Raw genomic sequence first — 20,425 nt, 5'->3', positions numbered from 1 at the left:
CGTATCTCTCCGCCTCACTTCAGCCGTTTCCCCCCTCTCCGAGGGCAGAGCTCTCCCCCGCTGCACCAAGCACCCGTCTAGGATGGGGGGGTACCGCATATGTGCGCACTGGGAGACAGCACACACCTGGGCTCCGTGTCTGCTTCCGCGCGTAAGCTGCTCCGTTTTACGGCGATCGCCGCCACCCCTCGCAGCTCCTCCCATCTCTCCGTCTCAGCCACACCTGAGCCGCCGCACGAAACACAGCCCCACAATATCTTGCCGCATGAACTGCAAGGACGCATCCGCTGGCTTCAACGGCCAGCCGGTCACGCTGCAACGCGGGACACCGTCTTCAGGCAGTCTTTCCTGCCGCCGGCGTCCATGGGCCCATCCGCCTCAGCAAGACCACGACCCTCGCGTGAGACCCGTCACCGCTCCGCAGCTCCAGAGGTTGCAGCCGCCGCTCCGGGCCACAGCGTTCCCTCGCGATCCTCCACACCAGCGGAGGCCTTCGGCCTGGAGCACTGCACCGCTTCGGTCCTGAGCAATTAGCAGGTAGGAATTCTATGATTATTGCGTATTTATCCACATCAGGAGGTAGATAAATTACGGATTAGCAAACCGGACTGCGTGAACCTCACAGAGTGGCGGCCATTCCACACGTGCGCCACCTAGCGCCCCCTACCGCCATAAGTACTTATGTAAAGGAATGCTATGTGGATGTCATGAAAACAAAGTGTTTTATTTGTTTTATAAAATGGTTAGGTCTGGTAAAATAATAATCTTTGTATAATCATTCACAACCTGTGCAGTTGTAATACATTGTGAAAATTTGTTGATTCTCTTCCTTCCTCGTGGATACTGCTTCCACACCAGATGACATCAAAGCAGTAAAAATATAGCGAAAATCTGTATTTTCCAATGAAAACTGAAAAAGGCAAATTTTGATGCCCGAGGGTTTTCTCTGTAATTATTGGTTTTAACTGAGAACAGGAAACCCTAAACATGAAAGTATCTACATAAAGCAAGACAATAAGTTTCCTGGTCTGGAACGCTAGCCTCCTGCAAGAGAGATATTTTGGCATTGAGTATTCCCATCCACAGGGCAAAGGGAAGTGATGACAAGGTGCAGCTCTAACAAGTTCTCCTCTCAATGAAGACTTCTTTAGATACAAAACTCTTCACTCAGATTTTCCCAAAGGCTTCTGTTATATCCATTCAAAGATATTACATCATTCCCTGCTCCCTGTCTGCATCGTATCGTACACAGGTATGGCCAATCCAAGGAGTCAAAGTTCTTTTCTGCATCCATAAAATGCAGAGGTCGCTCTAATTTCCAGGATGATTTGATGTATTACCACAAATACTGTGGGTACACAGTGCATTTTTGACTTGCAAAGGATAAAACCCACCTGATCCAGAAGGACAAGCTTCAACATCAAAGGATAGAGTCTGGTGGCAGTATTCTTGGGCACGATTGTATTGCAAAGGTCCAGTAGAAAAAGAGGACAATGGGAAAGTACAAAGTCTTGCATTTTCTTTGAGTGTAGTGATTACTGTTTCTCAAACCCTGAAGGAGTGTCTTTGCCATCAAGGCTTCTGCCTAAACCGCCAGGAGGTGTGGAGCAAATAGATATTTAATCTCCTTATAAAATTTGGTAGTTAAGCCATCCAAGGTGGGGGCTTTGCCATTCACCTAGGAGTCGATTGCTGCTTTGAATTCTGTTAGATTTAGAGGTTAAACGACCTAAGGTCTGAAATCATCTAAACCAGTCCTATGTCATTTAAACAGGGTGTTCAAATTAAGTAGTTAGAGTACACCTAGCAGTGTACAGTCGACAACAGAATTCTAAAAATATTTTTAAGATGTCCTCAGTTGTTGTGCCTATCTGGCAATTGGATTTGTGACAGGATGTGACAATGGAATGTCTGGAGCTGTAAGAATCCACGCTAGGGATAAGTCCAGCCTCTCTCCTGTCCATATTTGCAAGCCTGCATGTGAATTTCCAGAAACTCACCTCCCTATCCGCAACATCTCTATGCAGCAGTAGTTAGTTTGTGTACGCATTCCTTGTGTTGTATCTGCTCTCAAGTGTCAGAATGGTGTTTTCTAATTTATCTAATGGTATGATGATTGACTTCATGATTTCTGACTGCTTAAAAATAGAGATCCCACATGTGTAGGCCTTAAGGGCCTTCCACAGTACCTAATTCTGAGACATTCTACCCACATTTAGCTCGAAATGGTCAGCTACTATGGTGTAAATCTTATTTTTGAAAACTAGGAGAAGTAACACATCTAAGGGGGAATCTTCACTGTTGAGAAGTTAGGGCGCCTGCAGATATCCTCAGGTCTGTCAGCACTAATCAGCGATCCAGGGGGCAGTCTAATGGACATCAGTCAATAGTCTCTAAAAGAAGGAGAGTCATGGACTGTGATATAGATGGAAAAAGCTTACTCTTGGTTATGATGGATTTGCCATATATCCACCAAGTCGTACATTTCCTGTATCCTTCTTGCCCTAGCGCTATGTCTTAAGTCCAAGATCAGTCTTTTTTGTATCCAGAGTCAGATTGAAGTCCACTCCTTACATATCAAGATTAGAATTGTATTGTCTACACCTGGGGAGTAACTAGTCAATTAATTCCAGAGAGCATGTAGGGCAAAAACATTACTTAGCATATGACTGTGCTCTGAATCAAGAATAGCCTCTAAGCTTGGTCTGCATGTATGTTTTTTGGTATGTAATTTACAGATTTTCTTATCAGTTCTGCCACACCTGCCACACATTTTGCATATGTATGAGACAAAACTACCTATACATGCCATATTATGAGGCAAAGGTTGTATTAATCTTTGATACTAGAAGTATCTCTTGCAACAATAAAACAAGCATTTGCAATGCAATAGGTCTCGCATTTACACGAGTTTGAGCTATTGGCATTGTAAATGACAATGCCTTTTATTTAGGTTTGGTTTTTACAACATAAATAAAAGGCATTGTCATTTACAATACCAACAGCTCAAAATCGCGTAAATGCGAGAACTACTGCATTGCAAATGCTTGTTTTACCTCGCTGCCATGCATGATGCCAAACGCAAAGCGGCAGGCACCACACCAGGTCTTTAAAGAAGATTCAGACCTGTGTTATGCAATACTAACTCTGCTCTATCAAACCTGCCTAACGTCCACGCAATTCCCAGAGAGCTGGAGGGGTTCGATCTTAATTCCCATATACACGAAGGGCGACAAAAGGGATCCATCCACTCACCGCCTCATTGTCCTCCAGGACATTTAAGCCCAGGCTTACGCCTCTGTTCTATTGAAAGACCTGGAACAGTGGGCAAAAGTGAATGACATAATTCCACTCAGTCAAATGGGCTTCAGGGCAGACTCTTTCACACTGGATAACATTGTGTCCCTTTCCTATTTAATACACCGGGCAACGAACAACAAAAAACTCCCACTCGGTCTGTTTTGTGGATTACTCAGCCACCTTTGACCTCATTGAGAAAAACAGCCTATGAAGGAAGCTTAGAGATTTGGGCATACCAAACAAACTTCTCCAGGCCATTATATCCCTATACACTTCTACATGGGTGCAGGTCAAGTAAAAACCGACAGCGGTCACAAGGAAAATCCAGACAGATAATGACCTTAAGCAAGGTTTTGTGCTTGCGCCCCCTGTTAATCTCTTTTTTGCAGACATGGGCGCAGCACTGAAACAAGTGAGCCTTATCCTGCCCAAAATTGGAAACATTAAGGTCTCAGTGCTCCAATACGCCAATCACGTAATTCTTTTGCATCACACTAAAGTAGGCTTACAGAAGGCCCTCAATGCCTTGCACAAGTACAACCTGTATAATAAAATGGTGGCAAATGGCTCCAAGACCAAAGTACTAGCCTTCTGTAATTCAACAAAAAAAACTAATTGCACATGGACCTTGGGTCCATTAACAATCAGAACAGCCGATGCCTATAACCACCTATGTGTCTGTGCATCAACCAAAGGCGGTACCAAAAAGCACCTGATGCACACTGTGTCAAAGGCGGAATCAATAATAATCATGTGCAAATGAAACAATCCCCTGGAAAGCCCTTCTACCGCCCCAAAAAGATGAGTCCTAGCAGCTACCCTCCTACCAACGATCAAGTACAGCCACAAACCGGGGCCAACTAGTAAACATCATGGATAAGAATCAGCTCAAGGCATACAAAATGGATTTCAGACTACCATCATATCTACGGAGCTCCTTCATAAGGCTTGAATGTGGTCTGGAGGGCCAAACATGGGCAAGCATGGCGTCCTTTGTAAACAACTACTACAGGGTAAAAAAAAAGCCCCACCTAACACCATGAAACTGTTCTCCAGAACACCTTCACCCAAGAACCCATGGTCATTACAGCTTCAAATAACAATTGCCACCCTTCAAATCAATCAGACGGTATTAAACAGTTTACAGCGTTCTTGAGCCAATGTTAAAGCAAAGCTGAAAAAACAAACAAATATTGTCAATGGCAAGAGATATGGGGAAACCTAGTAAATCAATGTTACTATCAGTGGTGGGGCAATCGTATGCCAATGCTCAGCCAGACTGACTCAGACCCCAACCTTATCTTATCTGTGCACTTCTGAAAGCATGCCATAAATCAATAATGTTTGCAAGCCTTATGGGACTGCAATCTAAAAAGGTAAACCCCAGGTGGCAGTCACTCACTAAAACGTCAAACTGCAGACTTTGTGATTCCATGTGTGAATCTTTTAATCCTTTATTATGCGGTTACCTTGCACTCTTCAAACCACAGAAAACACTATTAAAACCACTACTTTTTGCCTACGGCATAAGAACAAAAATACAATAGGTCTCGCAGTTGCGAGAGTTTGAGCTATTGGCAATGCTTTTTATTTATGTGTTTGAAAACTTGCAGGCGGTGCGTAAACATGCACTATGTAGGTTTTCTGAACACAAATAAAATGCATGGTCATATACAATGTCAATAGCTCAAACTGTTGCAAATGCGAGACCTCCTGCATTGGAAATGCTTATTATGCAAAGGCATGAGATACCTGACTAACTCACAATTGCAACAGCGTTTTTTTGACGCTGTCCAGTGGGCTTATATGCTGTGTTTGGCAATGGTCCAGTCCATTCCCAGTTATAACATTCAAGTCAGCCCTTTCATCCTTGTATGCCTCTGTTGCTCCTGTAAAAGCAACTGTGAATGTGTATAAAAGCTGCAGTTTGAGTGTCTGATATCGGCACCAGAGGAAGAGATACAATTACACATGGTGTCCGGGGCACAAGAATATAGGAGCTGAGCTGAATCGCTTCCATCTATTTACAGTTAGCTGCCTTTACAGAAGCTCAAGGAGGCAGTAATTTGACCCGGAAACCAGGGGTGAACCTGGGTGCCTGCAGCCCTTTGGAGTGAAAGAAAAGCTTTTCAGGCTGCTCACATTTGTAGTTTACGGAAGGAAAAGGAAATACAGCAATATGCGCACAAGACCGCACGGTGTCTGCAGCGCTTTCAAGCAAACTATTGTAGGATGCGGGGGAGCAGTAATCAGCTAAAATGGGGCGGCAAGCAACTTCATATACTTTTACAGAGTGCTGCAAAATGCAAATATTGGAAAATAACTACTAAAGCGTCCAGCCAGTTACAGTTTGGGGGAGCTCTGAGGGGGACATAAAAGCATTGGGTGTCTTCCGACACCGGGATATGAGACTGAAAATGCAGCTTTTCTAAACATTCACAGTTGCTTCAATGGGAGCGCACTATTACACATGATGTCGGGGGCACAAACATATAGAAGTGAAGCAAAAAAGTTTCAGTCTATTTACAGTTGCCTTTACAGAAACTGAAGGAGCAACACAAACGTGACCAAAACAACATTGGATTGAAAGTGAAGTTTCTCAAGCTGCTCACATTATAAAGAAAGCGAAAAGAAATACTGGAATGTCCGCCTAAGACCACACAACGTGTCTGCAGCGCTTTGAAGGAACAGAAGATGGGAGGGTGGGAGGCAGGGGACAGCAAGAAACTACAGGTTATACATCTTGATCTTGAAGGTAGCCGAACACTCAGGAAGCCTCAATTTTTACATACGCTTGCATTCATATTTTTTCAGTTCAGACTTCACCCTTTCATCTGAAATGCTTCAAACGACTCTTCATGTCGTTGATGAAAACAGCGATGTCTTGGAGATAGATCCCACCGTTCCTAGGCCCCCACAGACACACATGAGAACTGCAGACTGGAACCTTGGTGCTTCCAGAAAAAACACACAGACAACACGCACTCATTTTGCATAAAGTGTAACTTGAGAAAAGGGGCGTTTGTTTATGCAATAACAAGTAGTCATTTCTCTGAAGTATTTACATTTTAAACAAGTTAGGACTATTGGCTTTGTCAATCGTTGTTAGTTGCATAAGATAAATTAGCAGTAACTGTGGCTTGTATATAATATTGAAAAAGCATCCACTTGAAGCCCTAGTGACACCACGACAATGTTACTGCTCCTGAGTTTCAAAAAGAGGCACAAGAATCCAGAGCAGACATGGCGAGTAAGTTGGCTGAAGAGGTGGGGGTGGCAAATGGTGTTGACGGGCGCTTTGATGTCCTCAGTGGCCGCGCGGCTCACTGAAAACATCAAAGCGCCCGCGAAATGTAAGTGATCGCAATCGCGATCACACTTCAAAGCGCGGCTGTGTGACAGGCGAAAGTGAAAGACGAGTGCTTTCAGGCTGCCAAATGGTGCGCGTGCCCGGCACACATGCACAGTAGTTGGCGGCCTGAAAGCACTCGTTTGCACTTCCAAAAGTGCTTACTATAAGTCTCGCCAGAACAGCGCTAAAGCGCTGTCTCAGGCGAGACCTAAAAAGGCCACATTTAATTTATTGTGGTCTCTAAGGTGGTCCATATACAAACTATATCCTCAACTAGCCTTCTTGGGGTTGTTTAGTCCATAATTATTCAAGGGCGGAGATTTAACGATCTAAGACTGTAAAAGTGGGACAGTCAAGGGTGAAGTAAAACATAAAAGCAGGCTTATCTCGATCTCAATCAATATCGCTTGTATCCTCGTGGTGGCTGTACAGGTGTCATAGAGCCATTGGGGAAGAAAAGATTGAAGCCCCTGTACCCTCTTTCACTTTGTAATGTTAAGTTTTATACAGTTGGTTACTTCCTTATGTGAGGTAAATATATGTGTCCTCCAATCAAAATAAAACCGCAATCTGGCTCAGAAAATCATTGCATATTTAATCTCAAATAGACGGTGTTGTTTTTTAACATCCATAAAGGCTCACCTGGCTTCTTGAGGTCTAGAAGTATGGACATAATAATTTTGTGCTACTCCATTTTCAAAATGTGAATTTGCTCCATGTCATGTCTGGAACATTTCACTATTACTGACTTTATAGCCGAATTGCATTTGGCTTGGCTTTTTTAGGTACACAGCTATAATTAATAGTAAACGGAAAACTTCAAATTACAGAATACAATGTTTTTGGCCAAAAATGGAGTGATTTTCTCTATCCTTTATGTCTTCATAATCTCAGCCTCTTGAATGGAATTCAGCGCGAGGACACTCCGTAATGGTGTAACCATGACGCTTTATAAAACTGCCATAACATAAAATAACATAACATTGGAATGAACAGCTGCAATGCATTATACGAATGCTGAAATTATTGTACCTGCTGTGCATTTTGGAAACTTGTGCCATTAACCTTGCTGTATGCTATCTGTGTGTGAGGGAAGCCCACTGCCCTGCTATATCTGACTTCGGAGTTCTAATGTTTTGAAACTTCTTAGCACTAATTAGCATATGTGATGATGACCTCGGGTAGTGGTGACTCACTACTTTTCACATCAATGACAACAAAGAAGTGACATCAGTGAAATGGTAAAATCAAAATAAATGTAAAATGAATAAAATAACAACACCTCAAAAAAGATAGCTTACAAATTGTAGTGGGCAGCACTATGATGTGTCCAAAGAGGCTCATCCTATCAAATGAAATTATATGGAGGAGAGATTAATTGCTTACAGCCCTGCCAGAAAACACGTTGGCACCCGTGGTGTAACGTAAGATGATGAGGGCCTCCCCAGCAGAAGGTGAAGAGGGGACGGATTCTCCCATATTCCACTGGTATTTATTTATTGGCCATGGGTGGAATGGGGCTCATCTGAAGGGCCCCTCAAGGTGAGGGCTACCCTGCGCCGCAAGAGCTGCAGGGGCCCGAGTTACACCCCGGGTTTCAACCGAGCCACACTTAGGTTTTAGGTCATTATATACTCACAATGCAATGGCATCACTTCAGAGCTGCTTTACATACACCAGTTTTGGTTTTATCTGAAGCTGATGGCCCTTAGCTAAATATTTTAAGGTGAATACCACGCTAATAATATGTGCAAATCTCTCACAGCTACAAATAAACAGAATAAAGGCTGACCTGTTGCTGCACTCAGGCATGGCGAAGCAGACCTGCCTTTCTCCCAGGGAAGGTTGTTAAGGACTCGTTTTGTAACTAGGGAGACGCCATTCATTGCTCGCTCGACTCAACTGCCTATCCCCTGACCACCATTACTCGTACGCTCCACTGGTCTGCTAGACTGCACTTATGTTTTGGCACTTTGGTACCACGAATACTTCCGTTCGCTTGAGATTATTAACTCCAAACGCGCGTGAAGGTACACTTTCTCCCGTTTGAGATATGCGCGTGATGGCACGGGCATAGAACACTATCGTTTCAAGATGGCCGCCAGCGTGTCCTCTGTGAGCATAGAACTGAGCCATCTACTTGCGTATCTGAAAATGGCAGGTCATTCGCCAAAGATTCAAGTAACAGGTTTTGATTCTGGCAGCCATCTTGTGATAACAATGCTTTCATTTGTTAATGCGGCAAATCCTTGGAGACTGGGAAGGAAATTAATGGATCTCAAAATAATGTACTCATAGTGTTCTTTGCTGGAAATGTCTTCCACTTGCTTCAACTCCATGCCCTCCTAACATTTTCTCCATCTTCCGATTTCCTGTTTCCAAATGGCATGTATGTTTATAGTTTTCTTTTTACCATTAAAGATTCATAGATTATTCATACCTCCGGTGATTCCCTTCTCAGAGAAAAATACTATTGAAGTCATGAAGTACATGGTTAGGTACTGATGGAGCAGGGTTTTCGCGAAATAAAACCTGCTCCGATTGAAACCCCATTGTCTGAAAATACTAATCGAGTGATGTGCAAATTAAATGGCTAATGGGAGAAGATTGACAAGTGACGTTGCCAGCTGATGAGGGCGCGAGCAGTATGGTGTCCTCGCAGGGACACAACAGGTAACACATATGGTGTCCTCACAGGGACACAACTGATAGACATAACACGCAGTCGCGTGTTAAAGTGCTGTAGCAGGCCTCAAATGCATGTGATTAATGGAGAAAATAACAGAATAAAAGCTGTTTTAGTTTACACTTAACTGAATCAAAAGAATATTTTTTTTAAATGCGCATGGATGCGCATGGATAAAGCGAGAAAATATGCATCACATTGGGCGTTTTTAATAGTAAGGCTTTATAAACGATAAATAACACTTGTATTTGTTTTCCCTAGAAGTGTGATTTTTCTGCTCTGCAGAAAAGGCCCGAGAACCTCTTGCGAGCGCCCAAGGTGTTTTCTCGTGCGGTCGTGAGTGTGTGTTTTGCATGTTTACATAAGAAGGCTGGTAAGCTTTCCATTGTCCCCGTTTGCCTTTGAAAGTCTCATGTTCTTGTGGTCTTGCGGGGGTTTGGCTTTGAATATGCATGCATGTATATAATGTGGTTCGTTATGCCGTTATGGCAATCAACTGTATCTCGGGTCTTGCATGATCCTGTTTTATCACCATGTTGTGAAATAAAGAAGAGAACTTACTTTTACTGCCTCCTGCGTTTTCCTAGAATTAGGATATGCATCTCATCTTAAACTTAACACTGGCGGATGAGCAACTGAACCATGCTATTTTATTGGTTTTATTCATTTCCTCACGTTATTGGATACTCAAGACAAGAGATTACTTTCATTTGTCTCGCCGCCTGGCAGGTTTACGAAGGAATTATCCTTTCGTTTTGCATTGGCTGTTTACTGTCAAGAAAGATTTCCACAACACAGCAACTATTGGAATACGGGAGTTGCTGCTTCAAGGAAGTGGAGTACGCAGAACAAATCACACAAGAATGACATTACACAAAATTGGAAGAACCGACACCCAGTTGTGCCTGAGGGCCTGCGGGACACCGGGTACTTTCTATCACACCTTGTGGGATTGTCCCAAAATGATGTGCTACTGGGAGGCTATCATGTATACAATCACACAGGTTTGTGGACCCAATGTCCCCCAGAACCCAAGAGATGTCTTCTCAACATTTGGGAGCTGAAAGATCTTAACCATGCGGCTTAGGGCTGGGCGACTTTAGGTATGATGCTGGCTAAACGAAACATTGCGCAATACTGGGGAGCACAGGTCGTCCCTACACATCGACAGTGGTGTAGCGACATGGATGGTGATGAATGCACCCATCGCTTCCTCCTTTCCCTGGCGTGCTTGATGGAATGTATGGCGCTCATAATCTACGTTTCTTTTGTGAAGGAATTTTTTGTTCAGTGCCTCACGCACTTTGTCATACGTCCCCGTTTCAGCAGGCGGAAGATCCTTGATTATTTTGCTTATTTCTCGGCCTGCGAGGTTGCGGAGGGCAACTAACTTCTCTTTGTCTTCCGTCACCTTGGATCCCTCAATATAGTCTTCGAAGTCTTCTGACCATTCTTGCCACTTGGGGCCCATACTCCCTCCTGTGGTCACGGTCAGGCATTCCGGAGCTCGCAGGTGTGATCCTCCCGCAACGAGGAGCTTCCGCTGTGGTGAGGTCGACATTGCGTCGTTGTCTTCTTTCCACTCCCTCGGTGGTGCTTGTTTCTTTACGTGTTCTCGCCAATGCTTGTTTATTTGCTCTTGTCAATGCTTGTTTATTTGCTCTTGTCGACGCTTGTTTATTTGCTCTGGCCACTGCTTGTTTACTTGCTCTCGTCAATGCTTGTTTATTTACTTGCTCTCGTCAATGCTTGTTTATTTCTTCTTGCCAATGCTTGTTTGTTTGCACATATCAATGCTTGTTTACTTGTACTTGCCAATGCTTGTTTTACGTCCCTTCGCCAATGCTTGTTTATTTGCACTTGACAAGGCTTGCTTATTTGCTGGGTGCCTGACTTCAAGATGGCCGCTCTGCACCACTCAAGGGGACTGTCTCGAAAACTGCCTGACTTCAAGATGGCCGCCGTCCCTGCACACACACGAGGCTCTCTCTCCTAGCTCAGTCAGTCATTGCCATGCTGGACTCACCGGCAGGCAGCTTCAGGGTGGCACTCTTCAAATTCCGCTTATCTCCGACAGCGACAGCTATCAGGTGAGGTCGGAGTGGGCTCCCGCCTTATTCTGCAGCTTCCCGCTTTTCCTTCGCGACAGCGTGCCAAAGCTCACGCATCGGGCGTGACGTTAACCGGCATCGACGGGCTTTCAGCTCGTATTTCAACGCGCTCAACGACGCGCGCTGGCAGGCTTTCGGAGACAGCGTCTCCAACGTAGAGGCACTCCTCTCTTCGTTCTGGGGCACAAGGCAGGGTCGGGGTGGGCTCCCGACTTCTGTACTCACTGGTGGCATCCACCTCTTACACATCCAGCGTGCATCGCGCTTCGGAGCGATCAGTCGCTTCAGGCAGGTCCACACCTGCTCCTGTGGCTGCTCCCGGCTCTTCAATAATCTCGGGGGCTCCTTGGACAGTGGGGGCTTGCTTATCCCACCCTCGTCGCTAGTTGTAGCATAGCTCTATAAAGAACCACGGACACTTCGTGTGGTTTTACCGGAGCTTTATTTATCAGCCTCTTATCTCTGCCTTGTCCCTACACTAACTGCCCCTATCCTGTCGGGACTCCTCCTCTTCCCTCGACTCTCCGGCTCCGCCCTCTCCAGCTACTAGACTACTAACTCTATTACATCATTACAAAGGTGGTCTTTATCCACAGAGGGTGCCCCAGGAAATGGAGATGGGTGTGGGGGAAGTGGAATGCTTTTAGAGGGAATATATGTACCCTGCACCCTAAAGAGTCGGACACGGACCTGAGCGACTTATGGAAATAATCAGAGTTACTTTTGAGAAATCTGTCATTATTGTGAGCATAAGCTGGGGGGCATGTGAGGGATAATAGCAATGCAAACTTATAACGGCGTTGTATAAGTGATTGGCACAACTGTGTACTCTGTACGTACTTACAATTTCAGATTTCTGTAATCAGTACCAATTAATGTAAAAGAACAATAAAAATGTTTTTAAAAAAAAGAAAGTGGAGTATTTCATTTCTCCGCATTGGTTCTCATAATTTGGTGTCATCGAGGAAGATTGGCTCATGGCAATGTAAAGAACCGAGGGAGTGTGTGGTGGTTTATTCCCTTCGGCATCGTTGAAATCGACACACGTTTTTTTTTTTTTTTAAACCGAAGGAGAGTCTTGGATTAACCCTTTCAGCACCATTTGAAATTGTCTCCAGTACAATTTTTCGTGTATTTTGCCTGCATTTCTTTGTATTTTACCTGCATTTCTTCGTCCACACTTCTCTTCATTTTATGGTAACATCTTCCTCATTCATAATAACTGTGGGCACTTGTGCATATTTATGCAAGAAGAGGACTTTATGTCTTGAAAGAGTACTGCTGTCAGTTTATATGTGTATTTTATCACAGTGATACACACATATTTCACTCCTGTTAAGACAGACAACGGTGACTACCTTTATTATTTTTAATTGTTTTTCTTTCTCTCTTTTAGCCTTTTACATATAATAACCTTAATATGTCAGGAATTGTACCACCTCCATCTTTTCTATTGTCTCCTGGTGAAGCACCCATGGCTTGGGATACAAGGGAACCTGTGTTTTTGGCATATGTTGATGTTCTGGAAGGGGAAGAGTGTGAACCGGAAAGGAAATTGGTGCTTTTGAAACATTGCTTAGGTGGTATGGTTTTAAAAGAATTAAAAAATCTTCTGCCTCTTGTTAATACTGGAAACATTAATATGTATCTCTATGCAGCTAAACAATTAAGCTTGAGGTATGGTAAGAAAACCAACACTGTTATGGAGAGATTTATATTTTACTCCAGGAAACAGTTGGCTAATGAGTCCATCGATGTGTATGTTTCTGAGTTAAGATCACTGTAATGAAAGGTCTCAGATCTCCCCTGGACCAATGTATGTACCGTCACTTTCCCAGGGAGAGAATATCAGTTCCAAACTTATGGAATATAACATATACACAGCATTTCCTAAGGTGGGAAAACTTTCAACACTCCCCCAAAGGCAAGGCAAGAAAACAATATCACATGAGTCTCCTCTAGACCAAGGTAACACACACAACACTTCTCTAGAGCGAGATATACTTTGCACATCACTTGCCAGGAGTAGAACAACTTCCTATAACACAATTACCTGCTAGAAGGGAATTCACCCATCCTTCTACAACAGAATACTTGGCCAAGAAGAGTCCACACCTCCTGCTACAAGGAAAAGACGAATTGGTATATCTGGGATATATTTATTAGTAAATAGCACCACACGGTAAGCCAAATGCACCTATCATAGCAGACTCTAACATATCAATAGTATGATTGAAACACAATCAAGGCAAACATATATGTAGAAATCTATATATGTATATAAATGTATGGAACCTGAAAATAAAGTTATAGTAAGCAAGAACAGTAGGAAAACTAGAAATTAGTGGAACACCTCACCAACTGTCTGTCCATCCCGTTTACACTTCGCCAAAGGGGAGTCCGGTTCTTCGGCCGTAACAGGAGACAGTAGTGACACTATACGCCCCACTGCCACAGCTGCACGTCTGCCCTGTGATGAACTTCCACTGAACAGAAACCAGACACCTCCTTTAGTACAAGTGGAGACGTAAGTCAAAGCTCCTAGTGAGCCTCGCCCCCTTTTCCCATCAGAGTCCGTACCACTCCGCACCAAGGCCACAGCTTCAGCTGGCCAGGCGCCTGTTATGACTTCAGAGCAGAGCGAGCACATTCCTCTGACAAGATCCAGTTCTTTCTGGTCAGTAAAGTGCGAAAAACAAGTGAAAAGGAAAACATGCCCTTCTCACCTAGTGAAGCTCAGAAAATGGCGACAGCTCAGAAAATGGAGTCACTCAAGCATAAGCCTCTATTCACGCAAAAGAGCAAAATTAGTATGCAAGATGACATAAGATCAGGCCAAAGCCAATAGCAAGCACTGCCGTTAAGCAAGATAAAGTCAGAATCTGAAAGAGACATAATCAAGCCCTACTTCGTAGCTTATTCTTACTAGGCAGGCCTACACATCACTATATTATGTTATAATATGCTACATAAGACTGAGATGGTGATGGGCGACGATCATTATCAGGCTATTTATCCACATAAATGGCACATTCATTACATTCCACCCATGACCATCGTCCAACACCATGAAACATAAACATAACGTTTAGACTACACACATTGAATGAAACAACATAATGCAACTAAAAAACAAATAACTAAGAGTGCACCACCCTAGATAGAACGTAGTATACCAAAATCTGGTAGCCACCCAAAAAACCAGTCCCACCACCCTTTATTCTTGGCAAGACTATTCTACTGAAAGACAGCAAGATTATAGATTAGAATAGAAGCAGGCATATGCAATACCATCCTACATTAAGGCTTGGCTAACATAACACACTAAAATCAGTTAAAATGGTGGTGGTTGAGGGTCATCATAGGGTGTCAGACCACAAAAGTGGCTTATTCACTACAGATCACTTGCTGTCACATGTGATTTTGAACACATCTCATATGAGTAGGTACTAAGGGACCAAATATTAATGGGGACTCGTAATAAGAAAATTCAGGAAAGGTTATGGACTACATCTGATATGTCTCTTAGTGCTGCTATTCATTTGCCAAAGCGATTGAACATTCTGAGAAAATTGTACAAGAAATAAGTGGTACAGAGACGTATGAGGAACAAGTTGTTTCCAAAGATTTTGATAAGACAAAAAAAATGTACTTTAAAAATGTGGTCACACTCAAAGAAATGACAAGTCCAAAGACCTAAGACAAGATAACAAAAGAGGTCCTTTTGCATGTTATGGATGTGGTAGTAGTGGGCATCTAGGGAATTCTAAAAACTGCCCAGCTATTGAAAGATCTTGTGTAAAATGCGGGAAGAAAGGACATTTCAGCAGAGCATGTAGATCAGCTGCCAGGAAAGTTAATTTTGTGCATTTTGCTGATGATTTTGACAATATCTGTGAGAATGATGAACATGATGTCAATACTGTGTTGAATTTAGATGGAAGTGGCACCAAATTTCCTTCTTGTAATGTTGCAATCATGTGTTTGGTATACCATTTAGTCCCATGATGTTGTCAACAAAAACTGCCCTAATGTAAAGTTACATAACCCAGACATCAGTCCAGGTGGATACACTGGTCACAAAATTGATCTGGTTGGTTTTTTTTTGGGCAAATTTAGTTTTCTCTGGTTGCTCTACATATGGCAAAGTTTACATATCTAAGAAAAGCCTATCGCTTTTAGGTTGGCCACACCAAGAAGAGATGGGGATTAAATTAGATCCCAGTGCTAATCTCCAAGTATTATATATATAGAAAATACTGATTCTAGCAATTGTGATTCTACTAAAGTCATACAAGAATTAAAAGAGTTATTTCCTAGCGTGTTTAATGACAGGTTGGGGACTTACCAAGGATTTAAACATTCCATTAAAATCATTGAAGATGCTATTCCCATGCATCACAGAGTAAGAAATGTCCCTCTTTCTTACAGAAACAAACTTAAAGATATGTTGCAAGATTTATGTAGCAAAAACATAATTGAACCTGTGGAATCATCACCATGGGTTTCTCCTATTGTGATTTCGGTCAAACATTCTGGGGAATTGAGATTATGTGTGGACTTGCGCAGTCTAAACAGTGCCATTTGGGTTGATGCCCATCCTCTCCCAAATTTACATGAAACGGTCTCAACCCTAGCTGGTGCAAATGCATTTTCATGTTTAGACCTCGCTAATGCATATCATCAAGTTGTTTTGGATGATGAATCAAAGAATTATACTGCATTCATTACACCTGAAACACTATTTAGGTTTTGTAGAATGCCATTTGGACTGGCAAGTGCGTCATCTGTGTTCCTGAGACTTATGAAGAAAACCTTTGAAGGCTTATCTAGAGCGGTCGCATTCCAAGATGATATTCTAGTCTTTGGTAAAGACCATGAGGAATATGATTCCAATCTTAAGAAAGTTTTGTCTGCTTTGGCATCTAAAGGTCTCACATTACGTGCTGACAAGTGCAGATTAAAAAAATTGTAAGTAGAGTATCTTGGGCACAACATTAGAGGAGAAGGTATTAAACCCAAGAAGAGCCATGTTGACAGCATAATTAATGCACCTACTTCTAGTTCTAAAGAGCAATTGGTGGCGTTTCTTGGTTCAACTGAATTCTATGCAAAATTTATCTCAAACTGTGCTTCTAAGGTGGACCCTTTCAGGGGTTTATTAAAGAAAAATGCTGTTTTCAAGTGGACCCAAGAGATGTGTACTGCTTTTTCCCAGTTGAAAACATGTGCCAGCAACGCACCTTGTTTGAAACATTTTGTGATAGGTAAACAAAGTATTGCAATGGTTGATGCCAGCAATAGTGGTCTAGGTGGTGTGCTTATCCAAAGAGATAATGGCAGGGAATGGATAGTTGCCTATGCATCTAAAGCCTTGCGTGATGCTGAAAAAAACTATTCTGTAATTGAAAAATAACTTTTGGCCTGTGTTAGGGATGCTGAACACTTCAGAACTTTCTTATGGGAACTAAATTTATTATAAAAACAGACCAGAAACCTCTAGTATACATAATGGCACCAGGTGGAGGTCATACAATGTCCACTAGGTTGGCTAGGTTAGCTTCCAGATTGCAAAATTTTCAATATCAATTGGAGTACGTGAATGGGAAAAATAATATACATGTTGATTGCATGTCGAGGTTGCAGTTAGCTACTGCTCTTTCTGAGAGAGATGACAAAGTAGAATGTGAAGTAGCTTTCACATACAAGGATATTAGTTTGTTTGGAAATTCTTGTCCCATTGTTCAAGAGGATAAATGGTTGGTTGAGATGGAGAAAGATATTGAACTCAAAACTGTCGCTGGGTTTATTGTTAAAGGATGGCCAGAAGAAAGGAAAATTCAAAATTATTTGTCTGGTTATTTTAAAATGCGTGAGGAGTTTGCCATTGAAAATGGCATTGTTGTCAGGGGGGATAAAGTTATTCCACCATTCAGCTTAAGAAACTCTATTATTGGTCTAGCACATTGAAGAACCTAGGCCTTATGGGCCTGGCGGCGCAGGGTACGCCTTAATCTCCTTAGTTCACCTGCTTTGTCGAACAGAGACACGGGACACTCCGTTAGGCGTAGAAGGTTTGGTTTATTAGCTGCAGCTAAGTACAGTTGTCCCAGAAGTACACTCGGTATGTTCTTAGGAGACTGCCACTTTACTTCGTGGCACACAATCTTTTATAACACACATATTCACAAAGAACACTCCCAATGCATACAGGGTTAACCAATGAGAAGAATGTGAAAACAAGATATTAAGTAACTCAAATAAGTCTCCCTTCCAACTGTGTTTGTCACCATTCCCCACAAGTTAATCAGTGGTAGTGTTTATAAGTCGACTTGCAGGTGACAGGACACATTTGTATGCCCCGCAGGACAGTTGTGAAATTAGAGAATACGAGTAAAGAATAGTGACGGCCAGAGGATAAGATAAAGTCAGGAAAGAATGTTGCAAACCAACAGATAGTCGAGACAGGGATCAGTCAAACCAGACGAGGATTAGTGGAGTCGGCCAGACCCTGACACCAGCTATAAACAGAGGCAGGAGGTTATTTGACACGTTGCAGTGGGATGAGGGAAAACAACACCTCGTTCACCGTGCTGCCTGAGTGAGGGCAACACAAAATGGCGGAAAGACACAAAATGGTGGCTAAATACAAAAACTGAATTACCTCAACATGAAGGACATTTAGGAATTTTCAGAAATCAGAAAAAGAGTCAAGGAATATTTTTGGTGGCCAGGCATTGATGCCTGTGTTGAGCAGCAAGTAAGGGTGTGCCAATAGTGTGCATTGAGTGATAAATCTGCGAAAGCTCTTTGTACTGAACCGCGACCTGTTCAGTTCCCTGATGCTCCATGGTACAAATTAGATCTTGATATTATTGGACCATTTGCTGTTTTGCCTAAACAAAAATTGTATGGTCTGTTTCCTATTGACTATTATTCTAAGTGGCCTGAGGTCAAGGTGGTGAAGGATGTTACCTCTGAGGTTGTAGTTGAATTTTTGGACAGTGTTTTGCAGGGAGGGTATTCCCCAAGAGCTGGTTACTGACAATGGCCCACAATTTGTCAGCATATTTTTTGAAGATTATCTTTCTAAATGCGGTGTGTTCATTAGGAGAATCGCTGTGTTCCACACTGAGGCCAATGGTCAAGTTGAATGTTTTAACAGAGTGGTTAAGGAAGCTGTCCAATTGAGTGCCAAAAGTGGTATGAAGTGGAAAATTGCGTTACGGTCTATGCTTCTGGCTTATAGAACAGCTCCCAATGCTATTACTTCAGTGAGTCCTTTTGAAATGCTTAGGGGGCGTAAACATGGGTCAAAATTAGTGCCATGGTGGTTAAAAAACAAGCGCTGTACTACTGTTTATGATGTCGAGTTGGATTTTAAGGAAATTAGACACAAAATGGAGGACTATAAATCCAACATGAAGCAAGAAGAGGTTCTGTCAGCAAGCAAAAAGTAAATTTGGGTGATGTGCGCATAAGGAAATCCAAAGCTGATGTAAAGGGGAAGAGTGTTTGGTCGGACCCCATCCGGGTCATACAAACTTTTAGGAATGCTTTGCGAGTTGAGGGTGGTAGTGTATGGAACCTCAAAAGAGTCTCTTTGTTCAAGGGTAATATTGCAAGTTGTGACATTTCTGAGAGCAGTGTATTTTTGGATGTAATCAATCCTCATCAAAGTGTGACTATGGGACGTTTTCAGGTTGATGAAATCACAAGGCAGAGAATTGATAGAATAAGGCGTCCGCCTGCTAAATTTGCAGATTATGTTCTTAGTTTAAAAAAAAAAATATATATAATAATGAACTAAATCTTTTCTTTTAAGGGGGAAGGGGTGTTACATACTCGCGAGCGCGCGAGGTGTTTCATCGTGCGGTCGCGAGTGTGTGTTTTGCATGTTTATATACGAAGGCTGGTAAATTGGGACACGCGCTTTCCGTTGTCCTGGTTTGCCTTTGAAAGGCTCATGTTGTTGTGGTCTCGTGGGGGTTTGGCTTTGAATATGCAGGCATGTATATAATGTGGTTCGTTATGCCATTACGGCATTCAACTGTATATCGGGTCTTGCATGATCCTGTTTTATCACCATGTTGTGAAATAAAGAAGAGAACTTACTTTTACTGCCTCCTGTGTTTTCCTGGAATTAAGATATGCATCTTATCTTCAACTTAACACCTCTTTTGAAATTAATATGGCGTATTAGAAATATAGAAGGGAAGAAATTGTGAACTGGCCTTCGCAAATCCCTGTGTGCCTGCCAAGGTTGCATGGAGGAAACAATTGAATAAAGAGAACAGAACTTCCTCAGTGAGTGGCGCATTAAAACAATCGTGGCACAAAAGTTGATACATGACTGAGATGGCGGTAGCGTAAAAACTATGGAAGTTTAAAATTGTATTTCCTTGACTGGAAGTTGATAAAATGAATAAAAATTGTCATGTCAAGAGTGGTGTGATTGTACACCCCCTGTAGAATGAAATGAAATTGCGTCTTATGATACAATGTGGGTTGGATTTTAGAGAATCTAGAGTATAACTATAGGTACCCGGAGGGTGGGGGTTTGGCGTGATTTCCCTACTTTGCAAGAGGAGAGGGCTGTGTTGATGTTTCCTAAATTTTATGGGCTGCCTGCTGTTCTGCTATTCTGCTGAAACCTACCTTTAAACTTGCTTAGTCTCACGGCCAGAGGGTGACTTTCTAAACTTCTTGAGCCTTGGTTAGTATGATATTCTGAATTTGCATAACTGTTTTGCAAATGACTTATGTCTCTATTCTTTTGTCTCTACGCCTTTCCACTCCTTCGGAGCGCTGTGTTTGAGATGTACTTATGCCATTTCCATTGATGTTTCTTTTGTATGGTGATTTATGATTCGCGCTGTATTGTACTTGATGAGCAATCACATTATTATAGATAAAGTATTATTAACTCATAAATGAGTTTGTCTTTATTAGTGTTATTGACTGGGTTATATGGAG

The 20,425-nt window shown here is 42.5% G+C and overlaps 1 protein-coding gene across 2 annotated transcripts in view; it reads right to left on the bottom strand.

The window, feature by feature from the left end:
• STYXL1 (serine/threonine/tyrosine interacting like 1) overlaps nucleotides 1–8,674 on the bottom strand; it is a 248,182-nt gene extending 239,508 nt beyond the window's left edge. Inside the window, exon 1 of one of the 2 annotated variants that reach the window (XM_085646928.1) lies at nucleotides 8,445–8,674. In XM_085646928.1, the coding sequence (XP_085503054.1) occupies nucleotides 8,445–8,464 (20 nt within the window). In that variant the 5' untranslated portion in view covers nucleotides 8,465–8,674. The remainder of the gene's footprint in view (nucleotides 1–8,444) is intronic. The other variant, XM_085646929.1, reaches the window with a different exon arrangement.
• Nucleotides 8,675–20,425: the final 11,751 nt, after the last annotated feature.

Source organism: Triturus cristatus, chromosome 3_2 (genome assembly GCF_964204655.1).
Source record: "Triturus cristatus chromosome 3_2, aTriCri1.1, whole genome shotgun sequence".
Lineage (NCBI taxonomy): Eukaryota > Metazoa > Chordata > Amphibia > Caudata > Salamandridae > Triturus > Triturus cristatus.
Note: the sequence above shows the minus strand (reverse complement) of the source record. Positions and strands in the feature narration are given on the sequence as shown.